This window comes from Prionailurus bengalensis, chromosome B4 (genome assembly GCF_016509475.1).
Source record: "Prionailurus bengalensis isolate Pbe53 chromosome B4, Fcat_Pben_1.1_paternal_pri, whole genome shotgun sequence".
In the NCBI taxonomy this organism is placed as follows: Eukaryota; Metazoa; Chordata; class Mammalia; order Carnivora; family Felidae; genus Prionailurus; species Prionailurus bengalensis.
The window spans coordinates 34,001,317-34,019,144 of NC_057358.1; the positions used below are offsets into that span (position 1 = coordinate 34,001,317).

General features: G+C 42.3%; 1 protein-coding gene and 1 pseudogene across 2 annotated transcripts in view; one reads left to right on the plus strand and one right to left on the minus strand.

Annotated features, from left to right (window-relative positions):
• The window catches only part of USP18 (ubiquitin specific peptidase 18), a 51,483-nt gene that overhangs the window by 9,255 nt on the left and 24,400 nt on the right, over window positions 1–17,828 (minus strand). For both annotated transcript variants that reach the window (XM_043561488.1, XM_043561489.1), the window contains 3 exons: window positions 13,252–13,397; window positions 736–815; window positions 295–441 (listed from right to left, as the gene is read on the minus strand). In XM_043561488.1, coding sequence (XP_043417423.1) covers window positions 295–441; window positions 736–815; window positions 13,252–13,397 — 373 coding nt within the window. The remainder of the gene's footprint in view (window positions 1–294; window positions 442–735; window positions 816–13,251; window positions 13,398–17,828) is intronic.
• Window positions 3,267–4,498, plus strand: LOC122472200 (annotated as a pseudogene).

The window sequence follows — 17,828 nt, forward strand, 5'->3', positions numbered from 1 at the left end:
CTGATTCTCTCCTTGTTCCCCTTACCATCTGGCCCAGTGTGATGCATGTGGCAGGATTTCCAAAAGTACCTACTGACGTGAAGGAAAAACAGGAGGGAGCATTTGTTAAGGTAGCAGCATGAGGAAAGGAAGTAAAAGGAAAGAAAGGTTTTCACCAAATCAAAGGGGAACTTAGAATTGTGCAAAGGAAACAGAAATTACTTTTTAAAAGCCAAAGGTGGATTAAAGAAGCAAGAGCACACTGGAAGCACTGGGTTTATGGGAACAGCAAATTCACCAAGAGGAATTCCTCACCAGGGTTTTCAGGGGCTTTGAGTCCATATCAAAAAGAGGAAGGGGGAGGGTCAGCATGCTACTATTTCTGCTCCTTTCCGTTGTACATTCAAGGCAAACCAAGGACTCCTTCATCCGGATTGTATAAAGGGCCTGCAGCCTCTCTACCTGCAAGAGAGAGGAAGTGAGAGGAAAGAAGGGTACAAAGCCATAAACAAAACAGGTGAGGTGAATTTCCAGAAATTATATCCACCAGACAGAAGCTCCAGAAATGGCAGCCACTGATTCTCTTTGCTCTTCAAAAAGGTACAAAATAATAACAGTAATAATATTACGGAATTGTGATAAGTATTTATGTGGGTTTTCTCTTTTAATCCTCTCTATACATTATATTGATGATAGCTGAATGAGCAAAATGAGCAGCATCTTAAACTTCTGAGTTCTTTAGTTCTAACATCTTACCAAGTCCACATCTGTGATTTGGTCCTTAATTAGGTTCCAGACTGTGAGGTAGAGTTGAGCAGCATCATGCTGGACAAACACTGGCCAAAGAGAAAAGTAACAGCTTGATCAGTGAGGTCACCAAGGACATTTCCCATGCCCTTGTGCCCTAGCTACCTAGATACACATGAACACTCATCACTTTGTCCTCTTCTAGCCTTCACTCCCTCCACCCCAGCTTTTCAGGCTAAATTTACACTCGATGGTAGGCATTAATTAAAAATGAAAAATAAACTTGTTATTTATTTTTGAGAACTCCTCTTAGAACTTAAAATCCAGTCTGACTGCATCACAGAAGTTTCCCTTCCCCTGACTGGCCACTCATACCTACTGACCTCTACTGTGGGACCCAGCTAGATAAAACCAATATGCAAGAGTGCATTCTCTCCTCTCCTATTTTTAAGCCACGCCAATACCTTAATTGGACTCTAATGGCCACTAATTTCTCTGTACCTTTATTTAATTTCTTTTCTCATTCCCCAGAAATTTAGCAGTTTCCTAATGCTCATATCTGACCCAGGTCTTCCCCAAAGGTATCTAGGAGAACAAAAAAGGAAAGGACCATCTCAGTGTTAGATGATGCTAGCTAAGAGGAGATGGGAATTAAGCACTGAACTCTCCATATGTTATATAAGTAAATGTAAGGCTAAAATATTCTGTACATATATAAGTGAATTTCTGTTGTTCAAAAGAAACCTAGGAAGACAACGAATATGAAAAACATACTGAGTATTATTTTACAAAAGGATAGATGTCTGCCAACATGCAAAGAAGACATTGCAAGAAAACATAACATGCAAGTTATTGTAAATGTAGTAAATATTCATGTCAGCTATCTCAACACCAATACTTACTACAATTTGTACTTAATGTTTTTGGATTTCATTTCGTTTTGGTCTGTCTCTTCTCTAAACTGTAAGCACCATGGAGGCAAAGACTCTTATCAGTCTTATTCTCTTATCTACAGCACCAGCACAATACCTGGCACATAACAGGTGAACACTATGTATGAGTTGAATGAATTAATTTAATCATTGGGTAATAATCCCTAACCTAAAGACAGAGTGGAACTAGGACTGAACCTATGCTGTCCCCAGGGAATTATGGAGGCAACTCTGGACACAAAAGATGTTAGATCACCTTGCCATTTGGAGACATTTTGCTTTATCTGACCATAGCAAAGCCAAGAGTCCTGATACATCTAAAAAATACAGGGATATTTGCTCAATCCATATTTACTGAAAACCTTCTATGTGCAAGGCATTGTACATGCTAGATAAAGTTACTATCCCCAAATAAACCTAAATTCTAGTGGAAGACAAGTATCCATAAAATCATAATTCAAAGAGGAATAAGAAAAATTCCTTAAGGTGTACAAAATATTATCAAAAGCTATATGAAGGTGAGAATACAATTGGAATGGTGGAGTGAGGGTCTCTATAAATCTACTCCATAAAAGCAATTAAAATGCTGGCAAAAAAAAAAGTGAAAATTGGTTTTTCAGAACTCTGAAAATTAACCAAAAGATACAAAAATCTTAGGCATATTTATTCAACAAACACTGCAGAACCTAAGGAGAATAGGATTTGAGACTTTTCAACTTGGCCTATTCCCATTTCCTTCTTCTCAGCTCTGTAGTAGACTTGGAAACAAAACTTGCAAACATGGAAACTGTGAAAACCAGAAGCCTAGCAATGAGAAGAAGGGGCAGACTGGGGCTGGAGCTCCTCAAAAAGTTCCATACCAAAAGCATTTTTATTATCTGACCTGCTTGCAGCTTCACTGAAAAAGCAATGAAAAGGGGAAATTTAAAGTTAAAAGCACAATATTGTTTACATTAGCACCCATGAAAATGAAATACTTAGGTATAAATCTAAACAAATACATACAAGATCTATATGAGAAAAACTATAAATTTTGATGACAGAAATCATCAAATTATATAAGCGGAAAGATATACCATGTTCACGGATAGGAGGACTCAATATTGTCAAGATGCCAGTTCTTCCCAACTTGATCTATAGACTCAATACAATTCCAGTCAAGATCCCAGCAAGTTATTTTATGGATACTGAAAAAGTGATTCCAAAGTCTATTTGGAAAGGCAAAGACCCAGAATAGCCAACACAACATTGAGGGAAAAAATAAAATCAAAGACCTAATTCTGAAACTAATAAAATATCAATAATCAAAACAATGTAATATTGCATAAGAACAGAAAATAGATCAATGGAATGAAACAGAGATCCCAGGAAAACACCAACATAAACAATATTACTGCTCTTTGACAAAGAAGCAAAGGCAATACGATGGAACAAAGATAGTCTTTTAACTCAGTGGTGCTGCTTAACACCTGCATATCCATATGAAAACAAATGAAACCATACACAGACTTTGCATCTCTTAATAAAACAAATTCAAAATATATAACAGACCTCCTAAATATAATATAGGAGAAAACCTAGACCTTGTGTTTGGTGATTACTTTTTAGATACAACTGCAAAGTACAAACAATAAAAAAAGAAGTGATATACTGGACTTCATTAAAATTAAAATTTTCTGGAACGTCTGCGGGTAGCACATGTTGTGGAGAGGTGGGCTGGGTGAAGCAGAACAATTGGAAGTGCCAGCCAGGGCAGTGGTGGCATCAGAGACCCAGCCTCGAGGCTCAGCCCCTGCATCCTTGCTGAACCCAACTGCGGAGACCGCCCCTGGCTGGCATGAGCTGGGCACTTTGGCCCAGACTGCCACTGCCACAATGCCTTCTTGAAATCATGAATCCTGTTTATAGCCCTGGTTTTGTTGGGGTTCCCCTCTGCAAATGCCAAAGAAATTGGTTATTCAGCTGTTTTCCCTGTGGGCTATGCAGCCATAGGTCCTGCCTATTCCACCAACATGTACCCTGGAGCAAATCCTACCTTCCAAAAAGGTTACAATCCTGTCACACCTTACACAGTATCCTGTCCCCCCACCAATGGGGCAGTGCCACCATACTCCTCTTACCCTACCAAAATGCCTACCCCCAAGAGAGCCCTTATGCACACACAGCCCCAGTAGGCAGTGCCCCCTCACATCATCCACCACACCGCAGTTGTGCAGCCCAACTGCATGCTGGCGGTGATTTACCCCGATCCCATTCCTCTACTTAGAGGCAATGGTGTCACCATGGGTATGGTGGCTGGGACCACTGTGGCCATGTCAGCAGGTACCCTCCTGACCTCCCACACCTCAACTCCTGTTGCCCGCATGCACTGTGCCCATGTATCTGGCCCCAGGGGCCCCACTTATAGCTGGGTTCCCCCTCAGTGGTGATCACCCAACAAATGTCTGAGGATAGAGCTGTGCAGTCACATCATGGAGGTTCCACAGCTGTGCTGCAGGCCTGGTGCCTCAAACCCAGACTTTCTTCTTAATGCTCTTGACACTTAGCTAAACACTACTATGGCCCAGCCCGGCAGGTCCCAGTGCCATCAGTCTCCAACTGACTCTGTAGGTTGATCTTAAAGCAAATCCTGTTTTGTGGGCTGCCTGGCAATTTTTTAGCTAACTGTAATGATAAAAAAGGGAGAATTAATCTAAAAAAATTTTTTAAAGTTCTGCTTTGTGAAAGATATGTTAAGAGCATAAGAAGGTAAGCCATAAACCGAGAGAAAATATTTGCAAAAAGCATATCTGATAAAGGACTGTTATCCAAAATATACAAAAACTCTCTTAAAACTCAACAATAAGACATACACACACACACACACAACCTGATTAAAAATGGGTGAGAGATTAGAAGGAAGATGGCGGCGTAGGAGGATGCTGGGTTCACCATGCGTCCTGCTGATCACTTAGATTCCACCTACACCTGCCTAAATAACCCAGAAAACTGCCAGAAAACTAGCAGAACGGACTCTCCGGAGCCAAGCACAGATGAGAGGCCCACAGAAGAGGGTAGGAAGGGCGGAGAGGCAGTGCGCACTACACGTACTGGCAGGAGGGAGCCGGGGTGGAGGGGCGGCCCACGACCAAGCAGAGCCCCCGAGTCTGGCTTGCAAAAGTGGAGGGGCCAGACGGAGTGTGGTCCGACAGCAAGCGGAACTTAGCATCTGGGAGGTCATAAGTTAACAGCTCTGCTCGGAGAGCGGGAGGGCTGGAGGACAATGGGAGGGAGAGTTGTTGAGCCCCAGATGACAGAGCGCAGCTTGGCGAGAAACAAAGACACTCGCCAGTGCCATCTCCCTCGCCCATCCCCCAGCCAAAATCCCTTTATATGTTAGGGCACGTTTATCCCTTGCTGCTTTCAGAATTTTCTCTTTATCCTTGTATTTTGCCAGTTTCACTATGACATGTGAAATGAAATGACATGAAAAAAAGTTCTTGCCAGGGAACTTGCTTGCTCCGCGAAAACACCCAACGCTGTGCTTCTGCGGAGCCACCCCTCCAGTGGGTCTGACTCCCTCCCACTGCCACAGGGCCCCTCCTGAAGTGGATCACCTAAGGAGAAGTGAGCTAAGCCTGCCCCTCCTGCCCCCGTGCACCTTGCCTACCCACCCCAGCTAATACGCCAGATCCCCAGCACAACACGCCTGGAAGTGTGCAAGTAGCCCAGACTGGCCACACTACCCCACAGTGAATCCCACCCCTAGGAGAGGGGAAGAGAAGGCACACACCAGTCTGACTGTGGCCCCAGTAGTGGGCTGGGGGCAGACATCAGGTCTGACTGCGGCCCCGCCCACCAACTCCAGTTATACACCAGAGCACAGGGGAAGTGCCCTGCAGGTCCGCACCACTCCAGGGACTATCCAAAATGACCAAACGGAAGAATTCCCTTCAAAAGAATCTCCAGGAAATAACAACAGCTAATGAACTGATCTAAAAGGATTTAAATAATATAACAGAAAGTGCATTTAGAGTAACAGTCATAAAATTAATCGCTGGGCTTGAAAACAGTATAGAGGACAGCAGAGAATCTATTGCTACAGAGATCAAAGGACTAAGGAATAGTCAGGAGGAGTAGAAAAATGCTATAAACGAGATGCAAAATAAAATGGAAATGACCACGGCTCAGATTGAAGAGGCAGAGGAGAGAATAGGTGAAGTAGAAGATAAAATTATGGAAAAAGAGGAAGCTGAGAAAAAGAGAGATAAAAAAATCCAGGAGTATGAGGGGAAAATTAGAGATATAAGTGATGAACTAAAAAGAAATAATATATGCATTATTGGTAATCCAGAGGAGGAAGAGAGAGGGAAAGGTGCTGAAGGTGTACTTGAAGAAATAATAGCTGAGAACTTCCCTGAACTGGGGAAGGAAAAAGGCATTGAAATCCAAGAGGCACAGATAACTCCCTTCAGATGTAACTTGAATCGAACTTCTGCACGACATGTCATAGTGAAACTGGCAAAATACAAGGATAAAGAGAAAATTCTGAAAGCAGCAAGGGATAAACGTGCCCTAACATATAAAGGGAGACCTATAAGACTCGTGACGGATCTTTCTTCTGAAACATGGCAGGCCAGAAAGGAATGCAGGAGATCTTCAATGTGATGAACAGAAAAAATATGCAGCCAAGAATCCTTTATCCAGCAAGTCTGTCATTTAGAATAGAAGGAGAGATAAAGGTTTTCCCAAACAAACAAAAAACGAAGGAATTTGTCACCACCAAACCAGCCCTACAAGAGATCCTAAGGGGGATCCTGTGAGACAAAGTACCAGAGACATCTCTACAAGCATAAAACCTACAGACATCACAATGACTCTAAACCCATATCTTTCTATAATAACACTGAATGTAAATGGACTAAATGCACCAAACAAAGGACATAGGGTATCAGAATGGATAAAAAACAAGACCCATCTATTTGCTGTCTACAAGAGACTCATTTTAGACCTGAGGACACCTTCAGATTGAGAGTGAGGGGATGGAGAACTATTTATCATGCGACTGGAAGCCAAAAGAAAGCTGGAGTAGCCATACTTATATCAGACAAACTAGACTTTAAATTAAAGGCTGTAACAAGAGATGAAGAAGGGCATTATATAATAATTACAGGGTCTAACCATCAGGAAGAGCTAACAATTATAAATGTCTATGCACCGAATACGGGAGCCCCCAAATATATAAAACAATTACTCACAAACATAAGCAACCTTATTGATAAGAATGTGGTAATTGCAGGGGACTTTAACACTCCACTTACAGAAATGGATAGATCATCTAGACACACGGTCAATAAAGAAACAAGGGCCCTGAATGATACATTGGATCAGATGGACTTGACAGATATATTTAGAACTCTGCATCCCAAAGCAACAGAATATACTTTCTTCTCGAGTGCACATGGAACATTCTCCAAGATAGATCACATACTGGGTCACAAAACAGCCCTTCATAAGTATACAAGAATTGAAATCATACCATGCACACTTTCAGACCACAATGCTATGAAGCTTGAAATCAACCACAGGAAAAAGTCTGGAAAACCTCCAAAAGCATGGAGGTTAAAGAACACCCTACTAAAGAATGAGTGGGTCAACCAGGCAATTAGAGAAGAAATTAAAAAATATATGGAAACAAACGAAAATGAAAATACAACAATCCAACTGCTTTGGGATGCAGTGAAGGCAGTCCTGAGAGGAAAATACATTGCAATCCAGGCCTATCTCAAGAAACAAGAAAAATCCCAAATACAAAATCTAACAGCACACCTAAAGGAACTAGAAGCAGAACAGCAAAGGCAGCCTAAACCCAGCAGAAGAAGAGAAATAATAAAGATCAGAGCAAAAATAAACAAGACAGAATCCAAAAAAAATGTAAAGCAGATCAATGAAACCAAGAGTTGGTTTTTTGAAAAAATAAACAAAATTGATAAACCTCTAGCCAGGCTTCTCAAAAAGAAAAGGGAGAGGACCCAAATAGATAAAACCATGAATGAAAATGGAATTATTACAACCAATCCCTCAGAGATACAAACAATTATCAGGGAATACTATGAAAAATTATATGCCAACAAACTGGACAACCTGGAAGAAATGGACAAATTCCTAAACACCCACAGTCTTCCAAAATTCAATCAGGAGGAAATAGAAAGCTTGAACAGACCCATAACCAGCAAAGAAATTGAATCGGTTATCAAAAATCTCCCAACAAATAAGAGTCCAGGACCAGATGGCTTCCCTGGGGAATTCTACCAGACATTTAAAGCAGAGATAATACCTATCCTTCTCAAGCTGTTCCAAGAAACAGAAAAAGAAGGAAAACTTCCAGACTCATTCTATGAAGCCAGCATTACTTTGATTCCTAAACCAGACAGAGACCCAGTAAAAAAAGAGAACTACAGGCCAATATCCCTGATGAATATGGATGCAAAAATTCTCAATAAGACACAAATCGAATTCAACAGCATATAAAAAGAATTATTCACCATGATCAAGTGGGATTCATTCCTGGGATGCAGGGCTGGTTCAACATTCGCAAATCAATCAACGTGATACATCACATTAATAAAAGAAAAGAACCATATGATCCTGTCAATCGATGCAGAAAAGGCATTTGACAAAATTCAGCACTCTTTCTTAATAAAAACCCTCAAGAAAGGCGGGATAGAAGGAACATACTTAAAGATCATAAAAGCCATTTATGAAAAGCCCACAGCTAACATCATCCTCAATGGGGAAAAACTGAGAGCTTTTTCCCTGAGATCAGGAACACGACAGGGATGCCCACTCTCCCCACTGTTGTTTAACACAGTGTTGGAAGTTCTAGCATCAGCAATCAGACAACAAAAGGAAATCAAAGGCATCAAAATTGGCAAAGATGAAGTCAAGCTTTTACTTTTTGCAGATCACATGGTATTATACGTGGAAAATCCGATAGACTCCACCAAAAGTCTGCTAGAACTGATACATGAATTCAGCAAAGTTGCAGGATATAAAATCAATGTACAGAAATCAGTTGCATTCATATGCACTAACAATGAAGCAACAGAAAGACAAATAAAGAAACTGATCCCATTCACCAAGAAGCATAAAATACCTAGGAATAAATCTAACCAAAGATGTAAAAGATCTGTATGCTGAAAACTATAGAAAGCTTATGAAGGTGATTGAAGAAGATATAAAGAAATGGAAAGACATTCCCTGCTCATGGATTGGAAGAATAAATATTGTCAAAATGTCAATACTACCCAAAGCTATCTACACATTCAATGCAATCCCAATCAAAATTGCACCAGCATTCTTCTCGAAACTAGAACAAGCAATCCTAAAATTCATATGGAACCACAAAAGGCCCTGAATAGCCAAAGTAATTTTGAAGAAGAAGACCAAAGCAGGAGGCATCACAATCCCAGACTTTAGCCTCTACTACGAAGCTCTAATCATCAAGACAGCATGGTATTGGCACAAAACAGACACATAGACCAATGGAATAGAATAGAAACCCCAGAACTAGACCCACAAACATATGGCCAACTAATCTTTGACAAAGCAGGAAAGAACATCCAATGGAAAAAAGACAGTCTCTTTAACAAATGGTGCTGGGAGAACTGGACAGCAACATGCAGAAGATTGAAACTAGACCACTTTCTCACACCATTCACAAAAATAAACTCAAAATGGATAAAGGACCTGAATGTGAGACAGGAAACCATCAAAACCCTAGAGGAGAAAGCAGGAAAAGACCTCTCTGACCTCAGCCGTAGCAATCTCTTACTCGACACATCCCCAAAGGCAAGGGAATTAAAAGCAAAATGAATTACTGGGACCTTATGAAGATAAAAAGCTTCTGCACAGCAAAGGAAACAACCAACAAAACTAAAAGGCAACCAACAGAATGGGAAAAGATATTTGCAAATGACATATCGGACAAAGGGCTAGTATCCAAAATCTATAAAGAGCTCACCAAACTCCACACCCGAAAAACAAATAATCCAGTGAAGAAATGGGCAGAAAACATGAATAGACACTTCTCTAAAGAAGACATCCAGATGGCCAATAGGCACATGAAAAGATGCTCAACGTCGCTCCTCATCAGGGAAATACAAATCAAAACCACACTCAGATATCACCTCACGCCAGTCAGAGTGGCCAAAATGAACAAATCAGGAGACTATAGATGCTGGAGAGGATGTGGAGAAATGCGAACCCTCTTGCACTGTTGGTGGGAATCGAAATTGCTGCAGCCACTCTCGAAAACAGTGTGGAGGTTTCTCAGAAAATTAAAAATAGACCTACCCTATGACCCAGCAATAGCTCTGCTAGGAATTTACCCAAGGGATACAGGAGTACTGATGCATAGGGGCACTTGTACCCCAATGTTTATAGCAGCACTCTCAACAATAGCCAAATTATGGAAAGAGCCTAAACGTCCATCAACTGATGAATGGATAAAGAAATTGTGGTTTATATACACAATGGAGTACTACGTGGCAATGAGAAAGAATGAAATATGGCCCTTTGTAGCAACATGGATGGAACTGGAGAGTGTGATGCTAAGTGAAATAAGCCATACAGAGAAAGACAGATACCATGTTTTCACTCTTATGTGGATCCTGAGAAACTTAACAGAAACCCATGGGGGAGGGGTAGGAAAAAAAAAAAAAAAAGGAGGTTAGAGTGGGAGAGAGCCAAAGCATAAGAGACTCTTAAAAACTGAGAACAAACTGAGGGTTGATGGGGGGTGGGAGGGAGGGGTGGGTGGGTGATGGGTATTGAGGAGGGCACCTTTTGGGATGAGCACTGGGTGTTGTATGGAAACCAATTTGACGATAAATTTCATATTTTAAAAAAAAGCTCCTTTCACCAGGAAAAGGAGAACAGGATGAATGACCAACTTCCCCACCCTTTCAGGGCACTGGATGAAAGGACCTAGTTTCGTTTCACCCCACCTGGAAATCAGTAAAGCTGAGATGTCTGTAAATGTCTAGGAATAAGGAATAAGGGAAGCAACTGCTAGTATTATCCATGTAACAGAAGCCACCACAAGTTCCTCGTGACCCACCCCACTAAGGACCCCATTAGCTTCTACCACTGAAAAAAACTAATGGACAGTACAACTACCATAGATACCCTGCAGATTTCACCACTGAGATGGTCACCCCACAGATTTTTGTTAACAGGCACCATTACCAGAGTCCCTCCCACTACATTCCCCTCCACCCACCAGTGCTCAGAAAATCACAACAGCATACATTCCTGGCCTCTGTTGCTGCACACATACAAAGTGTCAACCTACATCCTCATAGCTGACCCCCACCCCATTTACACACTTGTAGCTAAACCCTCTGGCTGTGCACCTACACCTGCCAGCCTGAATCCTGTCGCCATTCTCTACTGCCTTATGTACATCCAGAGTGAGCCCCTATAGCCACATAACTGCTTCTCAACAGCTAAGACCGCCCCCCCCCCCAAGCTGCCTATGAGCCTGGATCCAACCCTAACACTTGTCACTGGCCTGCGCCTCTGGGCTTGCCTACAAGTAACCTCTGCATCTGTGCAACCTAATCACTGCCAGCCTGAATCCCATCACCAACCTCTGTTGCCCTACACATTCCAGGGGCAAGCTTTTTCAGCCAAAAGAGTGCACTATGCCCACACAGCTGCTTGTGGGCCCACATCTGGCCCCAACTACTATCTCTGTCCTATGCCCTGGGCTCATCTACAGCTAGCCTCCACAGCTGTGCATGTGTATACTCCTGGCTTGACCTTTGTCACCAGCCTTCAATGTAATATGTGCACCCATAGTGATCTCTGCAACCACAGAACTGCAAACCAATAGCAAAAGCCCCCACAGCTGCTAATACACCCTCAGTAAGACCCAGCACCTGCTGCTGGCCACTGCTCTCACCACTATGTATGTGTCTACAACCAGACCCTGCCACCAAACAGCCACCTGCAACCAGCCCCCACAGACAAGCATGCACACCACCAATGGCAACCACCACTCCCTGCCCTGGTCCTAGCTGCTGCACCAAAAGGTCCACTGAGGACTCTAACAGCTCTTGTAGCTATTTCAGATACCCTACATCTCTCTCCAAGGATCACACAGTTATCTAGGTCATGGACCCCAGAAGCCTAAGCCAATAAGACATTATAACCCCTGGACCCAGAGCCACCATACACCACACCTGGTGCCCCACACTACTAGACCTAGACCACAGCACACCCTAGCTGTAGGTGAAGGTCTTTCTCTAAAAAAGTCAATGCATAAAGTCTGTAATAAGTAACTACTTCTTCAAATGTGGAGACACCTACACAAGGCTACAGGGATCACAAAGAATCAGGGAAACACGATATCACCAAAAGAACATAGTATACTTTCAAAAACTGATCCCAAAGAAATGGAGATATACAAATTGCCTAGAAAATAATTATAAATAATTGTTCTAAAGATACTCAGAGCTGTCACAGAACATAATCAGTTTCAGTAAATCAGGAAAACAATGCAAGAAAAACAGAAGTTCAACAAAGAAAGAAAACATAAAAAAGAACCAAATAGAAATTTTGGAACTAAATAACACAGTGATTCAGCTGAAGAATTCAATAGTTTCGACAGCAGACTGGATGGAGTCTCAAAAGAGAAAGGAAAGTGACAGAAAACTTATTTAAGAAACAGTAGCTGAGACTTCCCAAATCTGGGGAGATTAGACATCTAAGTTAATAAAGCTCATAGGTCCCCAAACATATTTAATTCAAACAGATATTCTCCAAGACACATCAGTGTTAAAACTTTAAAAAATCAAAGACAAAGAGAGATCTTAAAATCAATAATAGAAAGGAAGCTTATCACTTACAAGGGAACCCCCTATAAGGCTATCAGAGGATTTCTCTGCACAAACCTTACATGCCAGGAGACAGTGGAATGACATATTCAAAGTGATATGAAAAGAAAAAACCCACCATCAAGAAAACTTTACTTCAGAAATGAAGGAGAGATAAAGGCTTTCCCAGACAAATGCTGAGGGAGTTCATCATAACTACACTTGCCTTACAAGAAATGCTAAAGGGAGTTCAGTTCTTCAACCTGAAAAGAAAGAACACTAACTGTAAAAAGGAAAGAGACTGAATCAGTCATTTTATTGATTTTTATTTTTATTTTAGAGAAAGCACGAGTGGGGGAAAGGGGCAGAGGAAGAGAGAGAGAGAAAAAATCTTAATCAGGCTCCACACAAAGTGCAGAGCCTGACACAGGACTTGATCCCACAACCCTGGCATCATGACCTTAGCCAAAATAAAGAGTTGGACACTCAACTGACTGAGCCACCCAGCCACTCCTGAATCAACCATTTTAAAGCTTCCCACAAGAAAATCCCAGGCCCAGAGGGCTTAATTCTGCCAAACATTTAAAGAATTAACACCTATCTCTTCACAAACTCTCCAAAAACAAAGAAGAGAAGGGGACAGTTCCTGACTCATTTTTGAGGCCCTCACCCCCCCTCTACCCCCTTACCATCCCCCCTCCCTCTCTCTCTCAGAGATGAGAGGGCTGTCTTACTTGGAACATTGTACTTCTGGAGACAGTAGGCAAGTTCCAAGGGTTGCACTGCTTTATGCCGGCTGTCCTGCATCCTCTCTAGTAGCAAGAGCAACTGGAAGGGGACACTTCTCCTTTGCTCTTCTGTTCCCCTTGGTACTGTTATCCTGCCAAATAAGAACATCCATTATTATCCTGCCAAATAAGAACCTCCTTATCACCACAGTTCTCAATGCTAGATGCATACTGGAATCACTTGGGGGAACTTTCAAAAATATCCATGTCCAGGCCACTTTACAGATACCTAAATCAGAATTTTTAATGGTCGGGCCCAGTTATCAGAACTTTAAGTTTCCCAGATGACTTAAATGTACAAACGAGTTGAAAAATACCATGTTAGCAAATTGGCTACAGAGAGTAGCCTCTCAAGAGGGGATCAGACAACTGTTGTCTCACCCCTCTCCCAACTCTGCCCAACAGTCAAACTTAAATGAAGGGCAGATGCAGAAGGTCCTGGGTCCATAGCAAAATGGCCATACAGTAAAATGTCCAGGCTGAAGTACTCCAAAATGAAAAGGCAAATACAGATCTAGGTCCTGGGAAGAAAGGCTCATGCCAATGGAAGGGAAAAAAAAGAAAGCACTGGGCAGAAAAGAATATATGATAGGCAGAAAGGAAGATGTAAGCAAAGTAGGAGGACCATAGGCTCACCTCATCCCAGGAACACAACTGCTTAACTATCAAATTGTCCTAAATACCCCAGAAATTGACCTAAAGACTGATAAAACAAACTCCACAATAAAAGGAAGAGAAGAGGCCACTTAGAAAAATGTAAGAAGTATGGAGGTGAGGTTTGGGGAGAAACAGATCACAGACGCTGTGGAGGGGAGGGAACCATGATTGGGGAGAAGGGGGAGAGAGAGAGAAACGCACAGCAGAGTGCACAAGGAGAACGTTTCCCAAAGCCATTGGTTTGGGAAAAAATGAGGGGCAGAATTTTATGACTTCTTGCAACCAGCAAGGCTTAAACCTTGGAGTTTTAAAGGTCAGAGGTCTTGGCAGGGATAGAGTGTAGAGGGTCCTATACTGCTCCTGGAAAGAAGGCAAGGAAACAACTGGGGGCAGATAGCATGGAAACGACCATCTAAAAAGCACCTAGGGAATCAAGATCATCCAGAGGTAGGAAGATGACAGCGTAGGAGGACGCTGGGCTCACAGCGTCCTGCAGATCACTTAGATTCCACCCACACCTGCCTAAACAACCCAGAAAACCACCTGAAGACTAGCAGAACAGATTCTCTGGAGCCAAATGTAGACGAGAGGCCCATGGAAGAGGGTAGGAAGGGCAGAGAGGTGGTGCGTGCTACATGGACTGGCGGGAGGGAGCCGGGGCAGAGGGGCAGCCCACCGGCAAAGCAGAGTCCCCGAGTCTGGCTTGCAAAAGCGGAGGGGCCGGACAGAGTGTGTTCGGACAGCAAGCGGGACTTAACATCTGGAAGAGAGCGGGAGGGCTGGAGGACAATGGGAGGGAGAGTTGTTGAGCCCCGGACAACACAGCGCAGCTTGCTGGGGAACAAAGGCACTTTCCAGTGCCATCTCCCTCGCCCAACCCCAGCCAAAATCCCAAAGGGAACCAGTTCCTGTCAGGGAACTTGCTTGCACCGCACAAACACCCAACGCTGTGCTTCTGCAGATCCATCCCTCTGGTGGCAGGTCTGACTCCTCCCGTGCCGCAGGGCCCCTCCTGAAGCAGATCACCAAAGGAAAAGCAAGCTGAGCCTGCCCCACCCACCCCTGTGCAACTTGCTGATCCACCCCAACTAATATGCCAGATCTCCAGCACCACAAGCCTGGCAATGTGCAAGTAGCCCAGACAGGCCACACCACCCCACAGTGAATCCCGCCCCTAGGAGAAGGGAAGAGAAGGTACACACCAGTCTGACTGTGGCCCCAGTAGTGGGCTGGGGGCAGACATCAGGTCTGACTGCGGCCCCGCCCACCAACACAAGTTATTCAAGACAGCACAGGGGAAGTGCCCTGCAGTTCCACACCATTCCAGGGACTATCCAAAATGATGAAACGGAAGAATTCCCCTCAAAAAAACCTCCAGGAAATAACGACAGCTAATGAACTGATCAAAAACGATTTAAACAATATAACAGAAAGTGAATTTAGAGTAATAGTCATAAAATTAATCGCTGGGCTTGAAAACAGTATAAAGGACAGCAGAGAATCTATTGCTACAGAGATCAAGGGACTAAGGAACAGCCAGGAGGAGCTAAAATATGCTATTAATGAGCTGCAAAATAAAATGGAGACGACCACACCTCGGATTGAAGAGGCAGAGGAGAGAATAGGTGAACTACAAGATAAAATTATGGAAAAAGAAGAAGCTGAGAAAAAGAGAGATAAAAAAATCTAGGAGTATGACAGGAAAATTAGAGAACTAAGTGATGCAGTAAAGAGAAATAATCTACGCATAATTGGTATTCCAGAGGAGGAAGAGAGAGGGAAAGGTGCTGAAGGTGTACTTGAAGAAATAATAGCTGAGAACTTCCCTGAACTGGGGAAGGAAAAAGGCATTGAAATCCAAGAGGCACAGAGAACTCCCTTCAGACGTGACTTGAATCAATCTTCTGCACGACATATCATAGTGAAACTGGCAAAATGCAAGGATAAAGAGAAAATTCTGAAAGCAGCTAGGAATAAACGTGCTCTAACATATAAAGGGAGACCGATAAGACTCGTGAAAGATCTCTCTACTGAAACTTGGCAGGCCAGAAAGGAATGGCAGGAAATCTTCAATGTGATGAACAGAAAAAATATGCAGTTGAGAATCCTCTACCCAGCAAATCTGTCATTTAGAATAGAAGGAGAGATAAAGGTCTTCCCAAACAAACAAAAACTGAAGGAATTCATCACCACTAAACCAGCCCTACAAGAGATCCTAAGGGGGATCCTGTGAGACAAAGTACCAGAGACATCGCTACAAGCATGAAACCTACAGACATCACAATGACTCTAAACCCATATCTTTCTATAATAACACTGAATGTAAATGGACTAAATGCACCAAACCAAAAGACATAGGGTATCAGAATGGATAAAAAACAAGACCCATCTATTTGCTGTCTACAAGAGACTCATTTTAGACATGAGGACACTTTCAGATTGAAAGTGAGGGGATGGAGAACTATTTATCATGCTACTGGAAGTCAAAAGAAAGCTGGAGTAGCCATACTTATATCAGACAAACTAGACTTTAAATTAAAGGCTGTAACAAGAGATGAAGAAGGGCATTATATAATAATTACAGGGTCTACCCATCAAGAAGAACAATTATAAATGTCTATGCGCTGAATACGGGAGCCCCCAAATATATAAAACAATTACTCACAAACATAAGCAACCTTATTGACAAGAATGTGGTAATTGCAGGGGACTTTAATACCCCACTTACAACAATGGATAGATCATCTAGACACATGGTCAATAAAGAAACAAGGGCCCTGAATGATACACTGGATCAGATGGACTTGACAGATATATTTAGAACTCTGCATCCCAAAGCAACAGAATATACTTTCTTCTCGAGTGCACATGGAACATTCTCCAAGATAGATCACATACTGGGTCACAAAACAGCCCTTCATAAGTATACAAGAATTGAGATCATGCATACTTTCAGACCACAATGCTATGAAGCTTGAAATCAACCACAGGAAAAAGTCTGGAAAACCTCCAAAAGCATGGAGGTTAAAGAACACCCTACTAAAGAATGAGTGGGTCAACCAGGCAATTAGAGAAGAAATTAAAAAATATATGGAAACAAACGAAAATGAAAATACAACAATCCAACTGCTTTGGGATGCAGTGAAGGCAGTCCTGAGAGGAAAATACATTGCAATCCAGGCCTATCTCAAGAAACAAGAAAAATCCCAAATACAAAATCTAACAGCACACCTAAAGGAACTAGAAGCAGAACAGCAAAGGCAGCCTAAACCCAGCAGAAGAAGAGAAATAATAAAGATCAGAGCAGAAATAAACAATATAGAATCTAAAAAAACTGTAGAGCAGATGAAACCAAAAGTTGGTTTTTGAAAAAATAAACAAAATTGATAAACCTCTAGCCAGGCTTCTCAAAAAGAAAAGGGAGATGACCCAAATAGATAAAATCATGAATGAAAATGGAATTATTACAACCAATCCCTCAGAAATACAAGCAATTATCAGGGAATACTATGAAAAATTATATGCCAACAAACTGGACAACCTGGAAGAAATGGACAAATTCCTAAACACCCACACACTTCCAAAACTCAAACTGGAGGAAATAGAAAGCTTGAACAGACCCATAACCAGCGAAGAAATTGAATCAGTTATCAAAAATCTCCCAACAAATAAGAGTCCAGGACCAGATGGCTTCCCTGGGGAATTCTACCAGACATTTAAAGCAGAGATAATACCTATCCTTCTCAAGCTGTTCCAAGAAATAGAAAGGGAAGGAAAACTTCCAGACTCATTCTATGAAGCCAGCATTACTTTGATTCCCAAACCAGACAGAGACCCAGTAAAAAAAGAGAACTACAGGCCAATAT